Below are 17,472 nucleotides of genomic sequence, written 5' to 3'. Positions count from 1 at the left end.
AATAGTTTATAAGAAAATCATTTGAGATAAATAATTTTCATTTTCCCCACAAAATAAATAGTTCATATACTAAAGAAGACACCTTTACTTAAGAGAAAAAGCCCAATGAAAATAAAGTCATACCCATGGCAAAGTCACAATATCTTTAGTGAGGAAAATGCCAAGACTGAGACATACAAAAGTGTCTAAGCAGAATTACATGGTATTCAATTCGTCCTAAAACCCAGGTGTGGGTTCAGGGAAAGAGAACAGCCTGTAAATTGAAGAGGACTTTAACTGGAGCGATTATACATGACAGCGAGAGCTCATTCCCCTGCAGACTTGCAGTTTTAGATTTTCAATGTGTTCTTTTCATATGACCTTTAGTCCAACCTCCCCCACAATATATAACCAACCAGCATAAAATGAAGTTGGCGACAGGTCCAGCTGGCTGTCTTCTGTGTTTATCCTTCGAAGCCTTTTCAAGCCAATGAGGGTAAAGTTCGAGATGGAAGGAGCAAGGGTGAAAGAACCACTTCTCCTCAAGCAGGAGGAAGCCCCCTCGGGCACGCCTCAGTGCCTGTGTGCATTCTTCAGGCCCATGACTGTGAAGGTGGCAGCCGTCAGTTTCTCATAAACAAGGAACATGAGAGCAGCCGTGAGCACTGTCTGCAGCAGTTTGGCTTCCAGGCCTTTGTAGAGTCCCATTATCCCAAACCGCCTATGAGGAAAGAGGTTTGAAAAAAATAAAAGGTTTTCTTTATAAGCAAACAATTTGGCAAAAGTTTAACCCTTAGGATCTATCAATGAAAAACAACCAATCAATGGAGGTTTAGATATCAACAGGCTTCTGTTGTCAAAGTACTTATTATCTTTAAAGGTGTTTGGGGACTGAGGAAATTTTAGTATTCATGTACCCCCAATACTTTGACTTTATAGCCACCATTAATCAGTGGAATGCTGACATCCCTAATGCCAAAATCTGACATCTAATAAAGAACCTTTAGATCTTCAATGCTCTCCCAATTCAATTTAACAGTCTCTAGTGGTAGGGAAGCTGGCAATTGGTTTAGATCATTTTAGCCTCAACAGAACTAGACAGAAGGGAAACACTACCTGATTCACAGGCTTCCCCTACATTGGATCTTCCAACCCTACCCTGTGGTTCTCAAATTTAGGGCATGTCAGACTCACCTGAATGGCTTGGTAAAACCAGATTGCTGGGTTCACACACAAAGTTTCCAATTCAGCGAGTCTGGGACAGGACTCAAGGATCTGCATTTCTAACAAGTTCCCAGCAACGAGGGGGATGCCATCAGCCTGAGGACCAGCCTATTAGAGCACTGCTCTCCTCAGAGAAGAACGCTTCAGCTAGAGCCAGGAGTTCAGCGTCAGTGATCCCTCCGAACCCGAAAGTTGAGAGCGAACCAATCTCACATGTCAGGTTGTCAGCGACTCCAGAATGCAGACACTGAAGCTCATCAAGTGTTCTGTTCTGAAGCTATTCTACATTTTATATATTTGCTGTTATGTGTGAACTTATTCTTATTTGATAAATAGGAATGAAAAGACTTGACCAATGAATTTCTAGTTCACTAACTTGAATTAAGTTTCCCCAAGAAAATCCACCTTGGTGTTTACCAAGGCAAGGTCTGCTGTGAAGTAATAGACATACACATGCGATTTTCTGGTCTCTGTCCCCAGACCCGGGCACAGAACTCCTAAAACCCTTATTATTTCCTAAATGATGAGCACCAGGAGCAGCTCTTATTCTAATATTTGGCCTTTGATCCTAGCTCTTGACATAGTTCCTAAAATGCTTGGAATTTCCAGGGTGATAACAGTCCTTTATTCTAATTAGGTGACGCTCAGTGGGCAACCAGATAGGAGCTGGAAAGCCCACAGTTTGCAAAGACCAAACTATGATTAGAAACTTGGCTGAAAATTTTAGTTGCCACCTCCTACTCTCCAGAGAGAGAAGAGGGGCTGGACATGGAGTAATGACGGATCATGCCTACGTGATGAAGTCTCCAAAAACTCCTCCAAGTATGGGGTTCCGAGAGCTTTCAGGTTGGTGAACACATCCACATACTCCAATTCCACAGGGACAGAAGCTCTTGCCCCGGGGACCCTCCCAGGCCTCATCCTATCAATCTCTTCATCTGTTCATCTGTGTCCTTGATCCTATCCTGGTACATGTTAACTATTTCCCTGAATTCTGTGAGCTGTTTTAGCAAACAATCAAATCCAAGGGGAAGGAGGTCACTGTAACCTCTGACCTGCAGCCAAGTCACAAATGGGTAACATGCAGACCTAGTACTTATAATTGGGAGACATCTAAAGTTGGGGTCCCTTTTAGGCGACTGAGTCCTCAACCTGTGTAATCTGATGCCATCTCCAAGCAGTGAGTTAAATTGTAGACAAACAGCTGGTGTCACACAGTATCGCTTGGTGTGGGGGGAACCCCACATGTGGTGACCAGCAGTGTTGGGAGTGAAGTGGCATGTGGGTGCAGCACAGGAGAGATGCCCAGGAGCAGTCAGGCTCTCCATACACCCACTCACAGCAGAGTCTGAGGGTGTGCTGAGAAATGAAGACAGCCAGGTTCCACCCAAGAGGGCAGGCAAGAATCTGTATTACAACAAGTTTTTCAGGTGATTCCTAACCAGAAGTTTGGAGAAGTCTGACGTGGCATACTGCACTGTCCAGTACAGTAGCATAATTTCCCAAAATACTGTCATTTTACACTAAGCCCCTAAAATAAGTAGTGTCTGAGCACAGCTTTGCACAGGAGGGCTGCCACCACCGAGGCAGCAGTGGAGATAAGTAAATCCAATCACATCCTAGCAGAGATGGGTGTTGAAAGGACAAAACATGGCACATCTACAAAGCTCACCTTACTCGTTGGTGAAGAAGATAAAGAACATTCCGAAGACTCCCCAGTGTTCTGTTTTCTGGGTTTAGTCTGTGACGTCCAAACTGGGAAAGAAGAAAAAGATGACTGTTTATTGCTGCTTTATCTTAAGTCCCACTGGTAGAGGAGACCATGCTGGGACAGTGTCTTACAACATGTGGTAACAAAAGTGTCCCTCTGACGGGCTGGGACAAAGGGAAGGCACCACACCTAGTATAGGAATCCACACGGACACACAGCACAGGCTACATGCAAACACCGTGTGGTTACTACTATGTTTTCTTTGAACTAAAACTCTTGTTTTGAACTGAGTCTGGCCCCAGTGATGCCTAAAGAGGTGTCAGACACTGATGCCACCAGAAAAACAGGATGTTATCCCAAGCCCAGGAAGAAAGGATATACCTGGGTCAAGATGACCCAGGAGACAACAACTCTGGGAATAACGAAGACCAGCCACCAAGTACAACAGGTTGTTGTGGTGGGAGGGCTGCTTGTGATTAACACTCAGTTTCACACACTGGAAAAAGGTAAGCTTGCGATGAGATGTTAGAAGGGGTTTTGGGGTAAAATATCCCATTCTGGCTTTCTGACAACAAAGTATGGGCTAGAGATTCAGTTCCTGTTCAACTGGCTTCTGGCAGCGATAGACAGCCTGACCCTGGAATTTTCTGGTTACACAATCAGTACACGGGTCCCATTAATTCTCTTTTTCAATGAGATAATGCAATGAAATATGTGAAAATAGGTGGAGGCTGCCAGCACCTTTCACCTGTATTAATGAAAAGGCATCTTACCTGACAGCGCCCTCCCAAGTTTGCTCCTAACCTTCTGAACAAACCTGGCCACACAACAGTCACAGCAATCTTCTGAAATTGTAAATCTTATCACATTCCTCCTCAGTTTAAAGCCCTTCAGTGGCTTCCCACTGTGGTGAGAAGAAAATCTGGTCCTCACCTATGTATGGCTTCCCTGCTACTTTTCCAGTCTCTTCCTGAGCCAATCTTAGCCCAGCCACCTTTTAGGTCAGAGGACTCACCAAGCTCTCGGCACATCATGCTCCCCCACATGGAACAACCTTTCCTCCACTCTTCATACAGCTGGGTCCTTATCATCCTCTAAGTCTTGATTTACCTGCACCTCCTCACAGGAGCCCATCCCCAAAATACCTCTCCCCTCTCCACGGAGTCACAGAATGCCAATCACTCTATAGCTCTTGATGTGTAATTACCTATTTATTTATTTATTTATTTATACAAGAGTTGGGGTACAGGCCAGAGATGTGGGGGGTGAGAGGATTGCTTCATAGTGCGGTGCTTAACCCCTTGCGCCACCAGGGAGGCCCATAATTACCTATTTATTTTGCTTATTTGCCTGTTCATTCTCTCCTCTGTTACCTCCATGAGGACAGAGACTATAACTGTTTTATTCACCAAGTGTACCCAACTCACAGAGTGAGGCTTAATTATTATGTCAATGAATAAATAACCAAATGAATTTAAAAAACCCAACAAATAGGAATCTGAAAGTACTTCAGAAAAGTAAAATCCTTAATCTCTCCTGAATGAACTAAAGGAATCATATTCCTTAAAGAGCCCTAATCCACACATGGGTTTTCTGAGACACCATGGAAGAAACTGCAAACCAAATAGGAAACCAAGTGATCGCCAACCTAGTTAGCAAATTAGCAAACAAGTGGAAAAACGGAGAGGGAACGCTCCAACATGCCAAGTGAACACTTTCTTGCTTAATGAACATTGCTTTAAACAGAGAAACCGCATGTTTTAGTATTTTGCAGGACTAAATGCAGGGAGAACCCCAGCACTCACTCTCAGAATTGACTGCACGGTCTGCATGGGGTAGGTGGCCGTGGTGGCGATTGCTTTGGCTATTGCACCAATGATGAACACATCCAAAGAAGAAAGCTGGAAACCAAAGGAAAAACAAACCACATCAATCCAAACAACGAGCTATCAGAGATTATTATTTGCTGCTTTTAAAATCAGGGATTACCTTCATTCGTTTCTTTAAAATCTGTCGTTTTAAACCTTCATAGAACATGAATTGAATAGCTGGATTGAAGACCAATAGCAAGGAGGGAAATGTGCCATTCCATAAAGCCAAGATTCCTTCATCTCGAATGATCTGGTGGAAAGCATCTGAGCAAGATATCAAGGACATTTGATGACAATTTCCGAACCATAGAAGACAGTGTGAATTCTCTTCATGTGTATGCAAAATACAAACCATAATGATTCTATCATGCTTTCCTTCTCACAAATCAAATTTTAGGAGGTAGTTCATCAGTTAATTATTTTTTTAATATATTTTTTAAAAGATTTATTTATTTATGCATACAAGAGCTGGGGTACAGGCCAGAGATGCAGGGGGTGAGAGGATTCACCAGAAACAGAGTGGGGAACAGAACTGGCAGACTGACTGAAATACATTGCTGAGGGGAGCAGCGGGCAAGAGAGGAGAGGTCTGCTCGCCATGTGGGTTTCTCTCTGGCCGGCCGGCCGGCCGGCCGGGGATCGAACTTGTGCTACAGAGGCTGTAGATTGCTTCACAGTGCAAGGCTTAACCCCTTGCGCCACCAGGGAGGCCCTCAGTTAATTATTTTTTGATAGAAAGGTGACAATAGAGTCACCGAGTTATCAAGAGACCAATTTCATTTTTACAAACATGGAACGCTTCACCACCTGGCATTATCATTACTGTGCAGTGACCAAGCTAATCTTCTGTCTCCTTCCAATTTTAGCACATGGTGCTGCCTAAGCGAGCAGAAGAGACCAATTTCAATCACTGGCAACTTTTCTTGGCAATCTGGGGCTAAAATGTCAAGTTTTTGTAAGTAATAATCACCCCTGGAAACTCTGTTATTATGGAAAAGTGTGAACTGATAGTCTCAATGTTTCACAAATCAGTCCAGTACAACAAAAGGTAAGAGGGTTTCCCTAGAGTCCATTTTATAGGGCTGCCTATAAGAAAACCACTGTTCTCATTGCAAAGATGGAAATACATGAAAGGAGAACCTGCAATGTGATACTATTAAAAAGCAGAAGCTTGAGGGTATCAGACATTCATCTAGTATCTTTACCCAGAGGTAACACTAGAAAAAAAAGTAAAGATGATCCCTTAGAAATATTCACCCCTCCCACACAGTTTACCCTACTTTCTCTATCATCTTTGGGATTGGTCATTGGCTGTGCCTTAGGCAGATGAATGTTAGGAGACAAGATGCCAAAGGGGCTTGAGTAGGTTTGCATCACTGGGCATGTGTGTCTTATTTGTTTCTGCCTTCACACCAAGAATATGCTCAGCCTGGTCCCAGGAAAAGGATGAGACTTGTGGAGTCTCTGCCCCAGCACAGTGACCACAGCTGCGCTGAGTCAAATTCCCATCAATGGGCCTCCCTGGTGGTGCAGGGGCTAAAACGCAGCACTATGAAGCTATCTGCAGTCACTGCAGCACGAGTTCAATTCCCGACCAGGCAGGTGACACACATGGCACAGTAGACCTCTCCTGACTCTCCAGCTGCTCCCCTCAGCAGTGTACTTTGGTCAATCTGCCTGTTCTGCTCCCCACTCTGTCTCTGGTGCATCCTCTCACCCCCCACCCCACCTCTGGCCTGTACTCCAGTTCTTGTATGCATAAATAAATAAATCTTTAAAAAAAAAGCCCCATCAATCCACAGACACATGTACTAAACATGCTTACTGCTGGACATTGAGATTTGTGGTTACCTGTTATTCAGCTTTATTTGTATTTATTTGTAACGAGAGGCGGGAGGAGGGGAGAAGGGGAAGTTTTAAACAGGAACTCAGCCAAGAGACACTTACCAATGATACCTTTGTAGTTGGTTGGTACAATGTCTTCATTCCTAAATTTTGCCCCCTGCAGCTTCAGTCTGGTGTTTACCACCCAGAGCGGAGTTGTTAGCAACACATTCACCACCCCTTCAAAAAAAAAAGAGAGGCAAAGGGATAGCAAAATGTAACCTTTTAAGCTTTGTTGCCTTATGTTGGACCACACACAGGTGTTTCATTTACACCTCTGCCATTGACCTACCAGGAGCCCCACATAAGAAATCTCTGTGCGACACAAGCCACCACAATGACAAGCAATTCAGAAGCCTTGCTGATGGTAAAACTGCTTACAGCAGTGCGGCTCTACAGAAAAGAGTAATGAATTTCCTCTTGTATAACAGAAGACAATCTATTTGTCAACTGATAGGCATCCAAAGTAATAATTTTGATATACAAGTTTTAAACATCATTTTAAAATAGGGCTTTAAGTGAGGTGAAGTTTCTTATTTGATCACATGCTTAAGTCCATGATAAGATCCAAAAAGGCAGTTTACACGGATCACATAACAGCTCACGTGGTTTTAAATGCGTATCGTGCTAGTGACAGGAGGAAGACAGTGGTGATATCTGGAAGTGCTTCAGTGGGTACTAGGGACTCGGGAAGAGCTCCTCATCACCTAGGGAGTCAGGACAGGCAGGCAGCAAGCACAGAACACCTGAAGCAGCTTCACAAGCATCATGATCCTTACAAGCTTAAGGTTGGGGCTCTCGGCCCCCCCAGGTTGCCTCAGAGTGGAACAATGCAATGAGTGAAGGGCTTCTTTTTTGAAAACACATGATCTCAATTTAATACCATCTTGAGATATTAAAATATTCCTCATCAGTCCTGAAATGATTAAAAACACAAAAACAAAATATACCAGAGAGTTGTAACAAAATGCCTGACACATTGTAACACTTACTTTATATTTGCTTGTAAAAATTTAACAAATGAACCCATGAACCAACTCCGCAAACAGCTTCAGAGCTACCTGGCTCTGGCCATGCTGAAGACCCAAAAGGCACAACCCCAGGGAAGGGAAATCTTTGAATAAAAGTCGTTTAGACACAAAAGGAGAAAGAAAGTTTTGATATGAGACCTCAAAATAGACCACCGAAAACAGAGTGACCAAGCACAAACTTGGTGAGACAGTCAAGTGATCGAGTCTGCTTTTCCATTTGTTTCACACAGTTGTGAGAGGAAGAGATCTTGCTACCTCTCTCTCTTTTTTTAAAGATTTATTTATTTATTTATATAAGCACTGGGTACAGTCAGAAGCGCGGGAGGGTGAGAGAATTCACCAGAGCCAGAGTGGGGAGCAGAGCAGGCAGAAGGACCAAAGTACACTGCTGAGGGGAGCAGCGGGCGGCAGGAGAGGTCTGCGCACCATGCGGGACCCTCCTCCGGTGGCCGGGGAGCAACTGGGGATCAAACCGGTGCTGCAGAGGCTGTGGGCAGCTTCGCAACCCAGCACTCAACCGCTGCGCCACCGGGGAGGCCCTTGCTACCTCTCTTTAGGGAGCATTATGTGAAAACACATTTCTCAAAATAATATTCTCAAATTATCGTGCAAGTTGTATTTATTACATTTTCATAGATTCATGTAACACCAAGGAGTCATTTTGGGTTACAATTTAACATATTCATATTGACACGAGATCAGAACCTGAAAAAATCTTACATAGATATCCTTGCTGGTCTCATTTTTAAAAAGCACCAGTACCAAAGAGACCAAGAGAAAAGAGTATCAATGCATGCTCTTTTGCCAGGCCTTGGAGAGCACTCCTACTCATCATAACACACATCCCCAGACAGAAAACTCAACAGCCAGAAAAACCAGACCGGAGAGTGCTACTGAACTGTCTAACATGAAGAAGAAACAGGGGAGTTCAGGACCAAAGATGACAAGCTTCCTGGATACTGACAGGCAAGGTGTACATACCTTTCTAAACAAATAAAATAGGCTGTCCATTAAAAAAAAATCACTAGAAATCAAAATTCCCTTCATGTTCAAGAGGTAGCCACACATAAAACACTTCAGAGGCAATGTAGCCAAGATTAGAATTTAACTATTATTTAAAATTCTGCTTTCATGCCCCCAGTATTAACATGAACTGAATGACTAAGGATTCTAAGAACAATCTCTAGTACAAAAATGCACTACAGCACTTACAGAAAAGAATATACAGTTCCTGTAAAACATTTTGCATTTCAAAGCTTTTTTTTTTTTAAAGTTTTATTTATTTATTTATACAAGCACTGGGTATAGTCAGAAGCGCGGGAGGGTGAGAGAATTCACCAGAGCCAGAGTGGGGAACAGAACAGGCAGACTGACGAAACACTGCTGAGGGGAGCAGCGTACGTGGCAGGAGAGGTCTGTCGCACCATGTGGGACCCTCTCCTGTGGCTGGGGATCGAGCTGGCCCAGCGTTCAACCGCTGCACCACCAGGGGAGGCCCTATTTCAAAGCTTTTTATCTAAGAAGTTCAAGTACTTTATCTTCTAAAGTAGATGGAGACATATTTTTAAACCACTATCATTTTATACGTTGTGGGAAAAGACATTCAAAATACTTAAGGCTACAAAACTTCACTGAAACTTGCAACCTACACAATCAAGCAAAGGCCAATATTCCACAGAGGAAAAACAAGTGTATAAGTGCCTGATAGATACAGCTGAAGGATAAGATACACTGTTCTTTCCTATGAGTCTTTTTTATGAGCCTATGGAGAAAATCCTTCTGCCCAGTTCCAACTGTGGCTATTACTTCAGCTCTAAAACATGAACACCAATGTTCACCTATTTAAGGACTGGAGATTTTTTTTTTCTCTTCCACTTCAAATGATTGTTTTCTGTCTTTATTTTCCTCTACAAAGAATCACTTACAAGAAGATAGAAGCATAATTGAGAGAAGGAACAGTAAGTTATACTGAGGACACTCACTAAAATTACTGACTGATGGAAGTAATAGTTGTAACAGTTATTTACTTCTGAAATCTCTGAAACAATTTTACCTCAGTGAATCTTCTTTGTTAGGAGAGAAAACAAAGATGAAGTATCCAATTGGGTATGCACTTGGAAATATTTGCAGTGACCACTGATGATAGAAAATGGCAATCAAGCTCACTAATCTAATCACCCCTCCTCTCTATGAGGGAATGAAACTTGATACACAAGGGAAACAAACCTGCCTGACCAGAGTTAAGGCCAGAGGGCAGGAAAATCATTTTGAATTTTAACAATAACACCAGTGGCATTCAAAAGGAGTTATTGGCAAAAATCCCAAGTTCATAAAAGTGGCAAATATCTTTGTCATTCAAGTTATCTGTAAAGTTCTTTTCCCAAATTCTTCCCCAGGGTATTAAACTATATGGTCTTTTTTTTTTTCCCCTGTGAAAATAAGGAATAATAAATTTCTAAGTTTCAACCAGAATTTGAAAAATAATAATGGTTCTTAGTTATCCTTGGAGATTATAACATTCATTTCTACAATGATTATAATACAATGACAGAGCTCACAGCAGGAAAAGACTGTTCTAATTATTATATGAATGTGTAGGTATTAAGATTTAAAACATATTATCAGAAGTTTAAAATTCACGAAAGTAATTTCCAAAGAATTTCCTACCCCAGAAGAAAAGAAGACTTACAAACAGACAACCTATGATTAATTTGCCAAGGGCCTTTCAACTGGGCTTGAGAATTCCTTGTTGGGGTAGTAGGGTTCTATTGTGTAGGATGTATAGTAGTATCCCTGGCCTCTACCCACTAGATGCCTGTACCACCGCCCCCCCAAATCCATATACCCCATGCCCTCCCAACCCTGCCCCAATTGTGACAATCAAAACTCCAAACATTGGCAATATTTCCAAACAGTGCCATATTTCTTTTTTTTTCTTTCTTCTTTTTTTAAAGATTTATTTATTTATTTATACAAGCACTGGGTACAGTGAGAAGCGCAGGAGGGTGAGAGAATTCACCAGAGCCAGAGCGGGAAACAGAACAGCCAGATTGACGAAATACACAGCTGAGGGGAGCAGCAGGCGCGGCAGGAGAGGTCTGTGTGCCATGTGGGACCCTCGCTTGTAGCCGGGGATTGAACCAGCACTGCAGAGGCTGTGGGCAGCTTCGCAGCCCAGCACTCAACCCCTGCGCCACCAGGGGAGGCCCACATTGCCATATTTCTGTGGGTCAAATCAGTCTCAATTGAGAACCACTGATTATGTTTTTGAAAGTCTGAAAAGATGGGAATTCACTCTCCTTCCCAATGTCTTATTTGTTTCAAGAGCTGTTAGAAATTTTATTTTTACTGATATTAAATCTACCTTCTTAGTGTTAACTGGAAACATATATGAGATTAGTGGTAGCTTTTTGGATGAGGTATGAACCAGCATTTCTGAAATGCTTTATGTATTTTAGGCTGAGATGTGCACAGGGCCAGTCCCTCTCCCACAAGTCATTCAGCTATGAGTGCTCACCTAATACACTCTGTGTATCTGGTATGTGCTAAGTCCTATTCTAGATGCTGGAAATAAAGTAGAAAATAAGAATTGAAAATCCCTGTCCTCATGAAGTCTTCATTCTAATAGTTTAAGACAAGATAAGTGAGTAAAATATGTAGCAAGTTAAAGGATAGGGTTAAGGAGAAAATTTAAGCAGAGAAGGGGGATAGACAGAGAAGGGGGACAGGGTATTGGGGATAGAGAGGAACTCTATTTTAGACAGTATGGCCATTTAGGGAAAGATCTGAAGGAGGCGAGGGGGTGACTCATACAGTTAGCAAGCAGAGGCAATAGCAGGTACACTGGCCCTGAGGCAGAAGTATGCCAAGAATGCTCAGGAAGGAGAGGCCCAGTGTGGACACGGGCGCGGAGGTATAAGTGAAGAAAAGAACAGAGAGCCAGGTCACAGAGGGCTTTATAGGAGAAAGCAAGGGCTTTGGCTTTTACTGAGTGAGACGGGGAAGCAAATGGAGGGCTCTAAACAGAGCACTAACGTGATCTCATGTAAGTTTTAACATGATCACATTGGCAGTTGTGCTCAATATAGTTTGAAAGGAGCAAAGGAGGAAGAAGGACATCAAGCAACAGTGGAGACAAGTGTCTATATTCTGGATACCACACAGAGACTAAATCCTTTCATACTCAGTGCTGGTTTCATTCACATACAACTTGTCTTAGGCTTGGTTTAATGCTTTAGTGATATGATCTGGAATACTTTTAATTATAAACAAGGACTCCTGTATTTTCATTTTACACTGAGTCCTATATATTATGTAGCCAGTCTTGTTCATGTTAAATATATCATGTGAGCCTCAGTCCAAAAAAAATCATAAACGTAAACAGGGGAGGTAATGTAGTGTGTTTTTAAAAAAAGAGATCTTAGGTTCCATGAGTCCTAGGTACAGGTTACTCCATAGGAATAATTGATTTTCTCTGTATTAAAAAGATAAAGATAAGCCAAGTCAGCCCAGAAATAAAACGCCCTGTATATGATAACTCATCTTCCACAGGGTGCCAAGAGCACTGAGTGGGCAAAGCACAGTCTCAAACAACTGGATACATGTGAAATTGTGGAGATGGACTCTTACTTCACATCACATATAAAAATGAACTCTATATGGATTAAAGTTCTAAACGTAAGACCAAAAAATAAAAAGTTAGCAATGACTTCTCGAACACAATACCAAAGTATCTCAAAGAAACAAAAATAGACAAGACTAATTTTAAAGTATCAAAGGACATGACCAAGAGAGTAAAAAGCAAGTCACTGTATCTGGATAAGGGGCTTATATCTAGATTATACAAAGACTATCTACAACTCAACAAAAAAAAATCACGTAGCACAATTAAAACATGGGCAAAGGATTTGAACATTCTCACAGATGACAAACAAATGTCCAACAAGCACGTGGAAAGATGTCCAACGTCACTCATCACCAGAGCAACACAAATCAAAACCATGGTGAAATAGGGCCTCCCCGGTGGCACAGCGGTTGAGCGCTGGGTTGCGAAGCTGCCCACAGCTTCTGCAGCGCCGGTTCGATCCCCAGCTGCTCCCCGGCCACCGGAGGAGGGTCCTACATGGCGCGCAGACCTCTCTGGCCGCCCGCTGCTCCCCTCAGCAGTGTACTTTGGTCCTTCTGCCTGCTCTGCTCCCCACTCTGGCTCTGGTGAGTTCTCTCACTCTCCCGCGCTTCTGCCTGTACCCAGTGCTTGTATAAATAAATAAATAAATCTTTAAAAAAAAAAAAAAACAAAACCAAAAACCAAAAAACAAAAACCATGGTGAAATATCATCCTACACAGATTAGAATGGCTACTATTGAAAAAAACAAAAGTACAGGTGATGACACAGAAAAATTGGAACCTCATGCACTGTTGGTAGGATGGTAAAATGGCAGAAAACAGTATGGTGGTTCTTCACAAAATAAATTAAAAAACTATGTTATGATCTAGCAATCTCACTTCTGGGTATATATCCAAAAGAACTGAACACAGGACTCTAAAGAGATGTACTTAGCAGCCACTGTTCATAATAACCAAGTGGTGGAAACAACCTAAATGTCCACTGGTAAATTAAAGGATAAACAAAATGTACTACAGAGAGAGAGAGAGACAGACAGACAGACACACCAGAATATTCAGCCTTAGAAAGGAGAAAATTCCTTTCACATGTTACAACATGGATAAACCTCGAAGACATTACAATGAGTGAAATAAGCCAGTCACTAAAAGATAGACACTGTATGATTCCACTTATAGGAGGCATATAAACGAGTCAAATTCATGAAACAGAAAGTAGAGCGGCTGTTGTCAAGGGCAGGGGGAGGTGGAAAGGGCACTGCTATTAATGGGTAGAGTCTGAGACTTGCAAGTTGAAAATATTCTGGAGCTCTGTTCCACAACAATGTGAACTTACATTCTTGAAGTGCAACTTAAAGATAGTTGAGGTAGTAAATTTTATGTTATATGTCTTATAACACACAAGCAAAGTCAGTGTGAACTACATGCTTTGTAGCATTACATTATGCTAAAATAACCTAGAGGATATGTGAGCCTTAAGATGCTAAAACATAGAAGTATTTTCAATCAAGAAAATTGTTACCTGCAACAAATCCAACTACCAGATCTTTTCCAGTAGTAGAACGTTGGCCTTTGACCCAGACGGCTTTGAGGCTATTAAAAGTGTAGAAATAGACAAAATTGGAGCAGCAGAGACTGGAGATAACTGGAAACCATCCTCGATATGGTGCCAGGCTAGGGGGAAAAACACAATAAGCAAAATAAAGATGATGGACAAAAGCCAATAAAAATGGACAGAGAAAGTTCTAGGAAAGGCTGAATCATTCACGTATTCTCAAAGTTCACTCCACATTACAATGCACTCCAAAGTGTACAAACCCCTTACATTCTGAAAGACGCTCAAACCAAGAAATCCTTCTTAGCATTAACTATACCAGAGAAACAATATACATTCAACAACGAATTTGCTGATTTTCTTTTAAAGATTTGTTTATTTATGCATACAAGAGCTGGGGTACAGGCCAGAGAAGCAGGGGGTGAGAAGATTCACCAGAGACAGAGTGGGGAACTGAACAGGCAGACTGACCAAAACACACTGCTGAGGGGAGCAGTGGGGAGACAGGAGAGGTCTGCCGCGCCATGTGGGTTGCTCCCTGACCGGCCGGGGATCGAACTTGGGGTGGTGCAGAGGCTGCGGACAGCTTCATAGTGCAGTGCTTAACCCTTTGTGCCACCACAGAGGCCCCAATTTGCTGATTCCCCCCCCCCCGATTGCCTTTAGTAATGTCCTTATGTAAAATCAGAAATAATTTCTCCATGGCTGTTAGTTAATAGAGCATCACTCACATTTTATTATAGGGCAAGAACATTTAAAAGGAAATAAATACAGAAAATAAGTACAAAAACATTATGGGGACATGTTATAATGGCACAGGAACTAGACCTGCAGGGGTTCCCACTAGTCACACCTGGACAATCTGAGCACCAAAATAACAAAATATAGCAGTCATTATAAGCCACTGAAAAAAATAAGAACTTTTGAATCTTTACTGATAACTAAATAAAGTACCTCCCATGGACTGTGTAAAATTACACTCAAATTGAAGCAGACTTAAAATCAGAAAAATTCTAGGGGCCTCTCTGGTGGCACAAAGGGTTAAGCACAGCACTATGAAGTTATCTGTAGGCCTCTGCAGCATGAGTGCAATCCCCGGCTGGCCAGGGAGCAACCCACATGGCAAGGCAGACCTCCCCTGGCTCTCCCGCTGCTCCCCTCAGCAGTGATTTTCAGTCAATCTGCCTGCTCTGCTCCCCACTCTGTCTCTGGTGAATCCTCTCACCTTCCCACACCTCCAGCCTGTACCCCAGTTCTTGTATGCATAAATAAATCTTTTTTAAAAAAATCAGAAACATTCTATTTTCCAAAAAGGTAGAAGAGGACTATATTCTTTTAAAGCATCAGTATCATAGGGGCTTTGACCTATTGTATCTTATTCTCAAACTGTTCTGAAAAAAACTCTGGGTAGGGTGGGTGTGTGAAAAAGAGAGAAGGGGAAAGGAGGAAAGCAGGCGCACAAACGGTAAATACTAGTATTCTTTGTAGTATTTTTAGTTCTGCAACATTTTGTATATTTGAAGTAAGTTCCAAATAAAAAGTGAAAAAAGGGCCTCCCCTGGTGGCACAGCGGTTGAGCGCTGGGTTGCGAAGCTGCCCGCGGCCTCTGTGGCGCCGGTTCGATCCCCAGCTGCTCCCCGGCCACCGGAGGAGGGTCCCACGTGGCGCGCAGACCTCTCCTGCCGCCCGCTGCTCCCCTCAGCAGTGTACTTCGGTCCTTCTGCCTGTTCTGCTCCCCGCTCTGGCTCTGGTGAATTCTCTCACCCTCCTGCACTTCTGACTGTACCCAGTGCTTAGATAAATAAATAAATAAATCTTAAAAAAAAAAAAGGAAAAAAAGCAGCACATAATGTGTGTGAATGAAGTGAACGATGACCTCCTGTGGCTTACCACACATAAAATAAAGCTCTGGTTTCATGGAAGACTACACAATGAAGCATCACAATAGCCAACTACAGAACTTTAAGGACATGAAAACAATTATGTACTTACAACTCAGACAATTACACACTCAAGACACGCTACAGCTATGAGGACAGCTAGATAGTGAGTGCACAGAGGCCCCGAGCCTCCTGCAGGCGGCTCTGACTCATGAAGATGAGCGGGTAGTACTCACAGGCCTTCTTCTTTAATGATCTCCAGGAGCACCATGTGGGTCGTTTTGGACTTTCTTTTCTCATCAACTACAAGATCAAAGAGCAAACATTTAAACTACATCCTTTGAGAATAATTATCTTCAGCACCAGCAAGTTTCACTGAAATGCCGTTTACCTCCCCTGAGCAACCTCCTACCCTATACTTTGAGCTCCCTAGTCCACCTCAGAGCTCAGTGATGCCCCATGTGATTATGTGCTAAATTCCCAAGTGTAGATTCCATGCATTTTGTCTGCCACTCATGAACCAAAAAGCATTTTCATTCAACAGTTAATTTCCAAAGTAAAAGATGTGACAAGAGAAAGTTATTTCTTATATTTCATAAGGCTCATTTTTTTTCAAGTGAAATATATATTCTCATTTTTACCTTAACATCTTATAAAGGAGAGAAGAGATACATTTCCATCTCCTTTTTAGAGAAGAGGCTGCAGACACAAAAACTATGAAGGCTGCATATAATGAACAGCAGAGTAAATATTAAAACCTAAAGGTTTTAATAATAATAATTTAATAAATAAAAGGTCTCAAAAAGGATGACAAGTCTGTCAACCCTGTCAACAAAATTTACCTTGATCACATTTCCTACCTACATTGGAAGAATATTTTGAAAACATTAAAAAAAGAACCAATTTCCTAAGACTTAAAAGTGGCACTGCTGGGCCTCCCCAGTGGCGCAGCGGTTGAGCACTGGGTTGCGAAGCTGCCCACAGCCTCTGCAGCGCTGGTTCGATCCCCGGCTGCTCCCCGGCCTCCGGAGGAGGGTCCCACATGGCGCGCAGACCTCTCCTGCCGCCTGCTGCTCCCCTCAGCAGTATACTTCGGTCCTTCTGCCTGCTCTGCTCCCTGCTCTGGCTCTGGTGAATTCTCTCACCCTCCCACGCTTCTGACTGTGCCCAGTGCTTGCATAAATAAATAAATAAATAAATAAATAAATAAATAAATAAATCAATAAATCTTTAAAAAAAAAAAAAGTGGCACTGCTTTGGCTTGTGGGATGGCATATTAGGAAAGCTGCAGAAGGCAACCTTGCAATAACTACCACAATTACAAATGCATTTACCGTCTGACACAGCAATCTCACGAACTTGCAGAAATTAAATGGCATATGAATAAATTTGTTCTATAAGAGGAACAACCCAAAACTCTACAATAGGGGACAGGTAATCAGTCATGATGCAGTCATACCATGGAATGAACTACAGCCAGAAGAAAGGATGAAGAAACTCCAATGTATTGATTAAGAAGGCACCCAAACTAAACTTAAGTAAAAAATATAAGGTACAAAACAGTGTGTAAAATATGTTTTTATTGTATAAGAAAGGGAGAAAATTGGGCCTCCCTGGAGGCGCGAGGGGTTGGACACCACACTATGAAGCGGTCCGCAGCCTCTGCAGCACAAGTTCAATCCCCGGCTGGCCAGGGAGCAACCCAAATGGCGC

General features: G+C 42.5%; 1 protein-coding gene across 2 annotated transcripts in view; it reads right to left on the bottom strand.

Moving 5' to 3' along the window:
* Positions 1–552: 552 nt before the first annotated feature.
* The window catches only part of SLC25A17 (solute carrier family 25 member 17), a gene marked incomplete at its 3' end in the record, with an annotated part of 36,850 nt that continues 19,930 nt past the window's right edge, over positions 553–17,472 (bottom strand). Inside the window, exons 3-9 of one of the 2 annotated variants that reach the window (XM_084256405.1) lie at positions 15,996–16,062; positions 13,847–13,998; positions 6,733–6,849; positions 4,904–5,049; positions 4,720–4,815; positions 2,876–2,958; positions 553–700 (exon numbers count right to left, since the gene is read on the bottom strand). In XM_084256405.1, coding sequence (XP_084112531.1) covers positions 553–700; positions 2,876–2,958; positions 4,720–4,815; positions 4,904–5,049; positions 6,733–6,849; positions 13,847–13,998; positions 15,996–16,062 — 809 coding nt within the window. The remainder of the gene's footprint in view (positions 701–2,875; positions 2,959–4,719; positions 4,816–4,903; positions 5,050–6,732; positions 6,850–13,846; positions 13,999–15,995; positions 16,063–17,472) is intronic. The other variant, XM_084256406.1, reaches the window with a different exon arrangement.

The sequence above is a fragment of the Talpa europaea genome (genome assembly GCF_964194135.1).
Source record: "Talpa europaea genome assembly, chromosome: 15".
Taxonomy (NCBI): Eukaryota; Metazoa; Chordata; class Mammalia; order Eulipotyphla; family Talpidae; genus Talpa; species Talpa europaea.
Note: the sequence above shows the minus strand (reverse complement) of the source record. Positions and strands in the feature narration are given on the sequence as shown.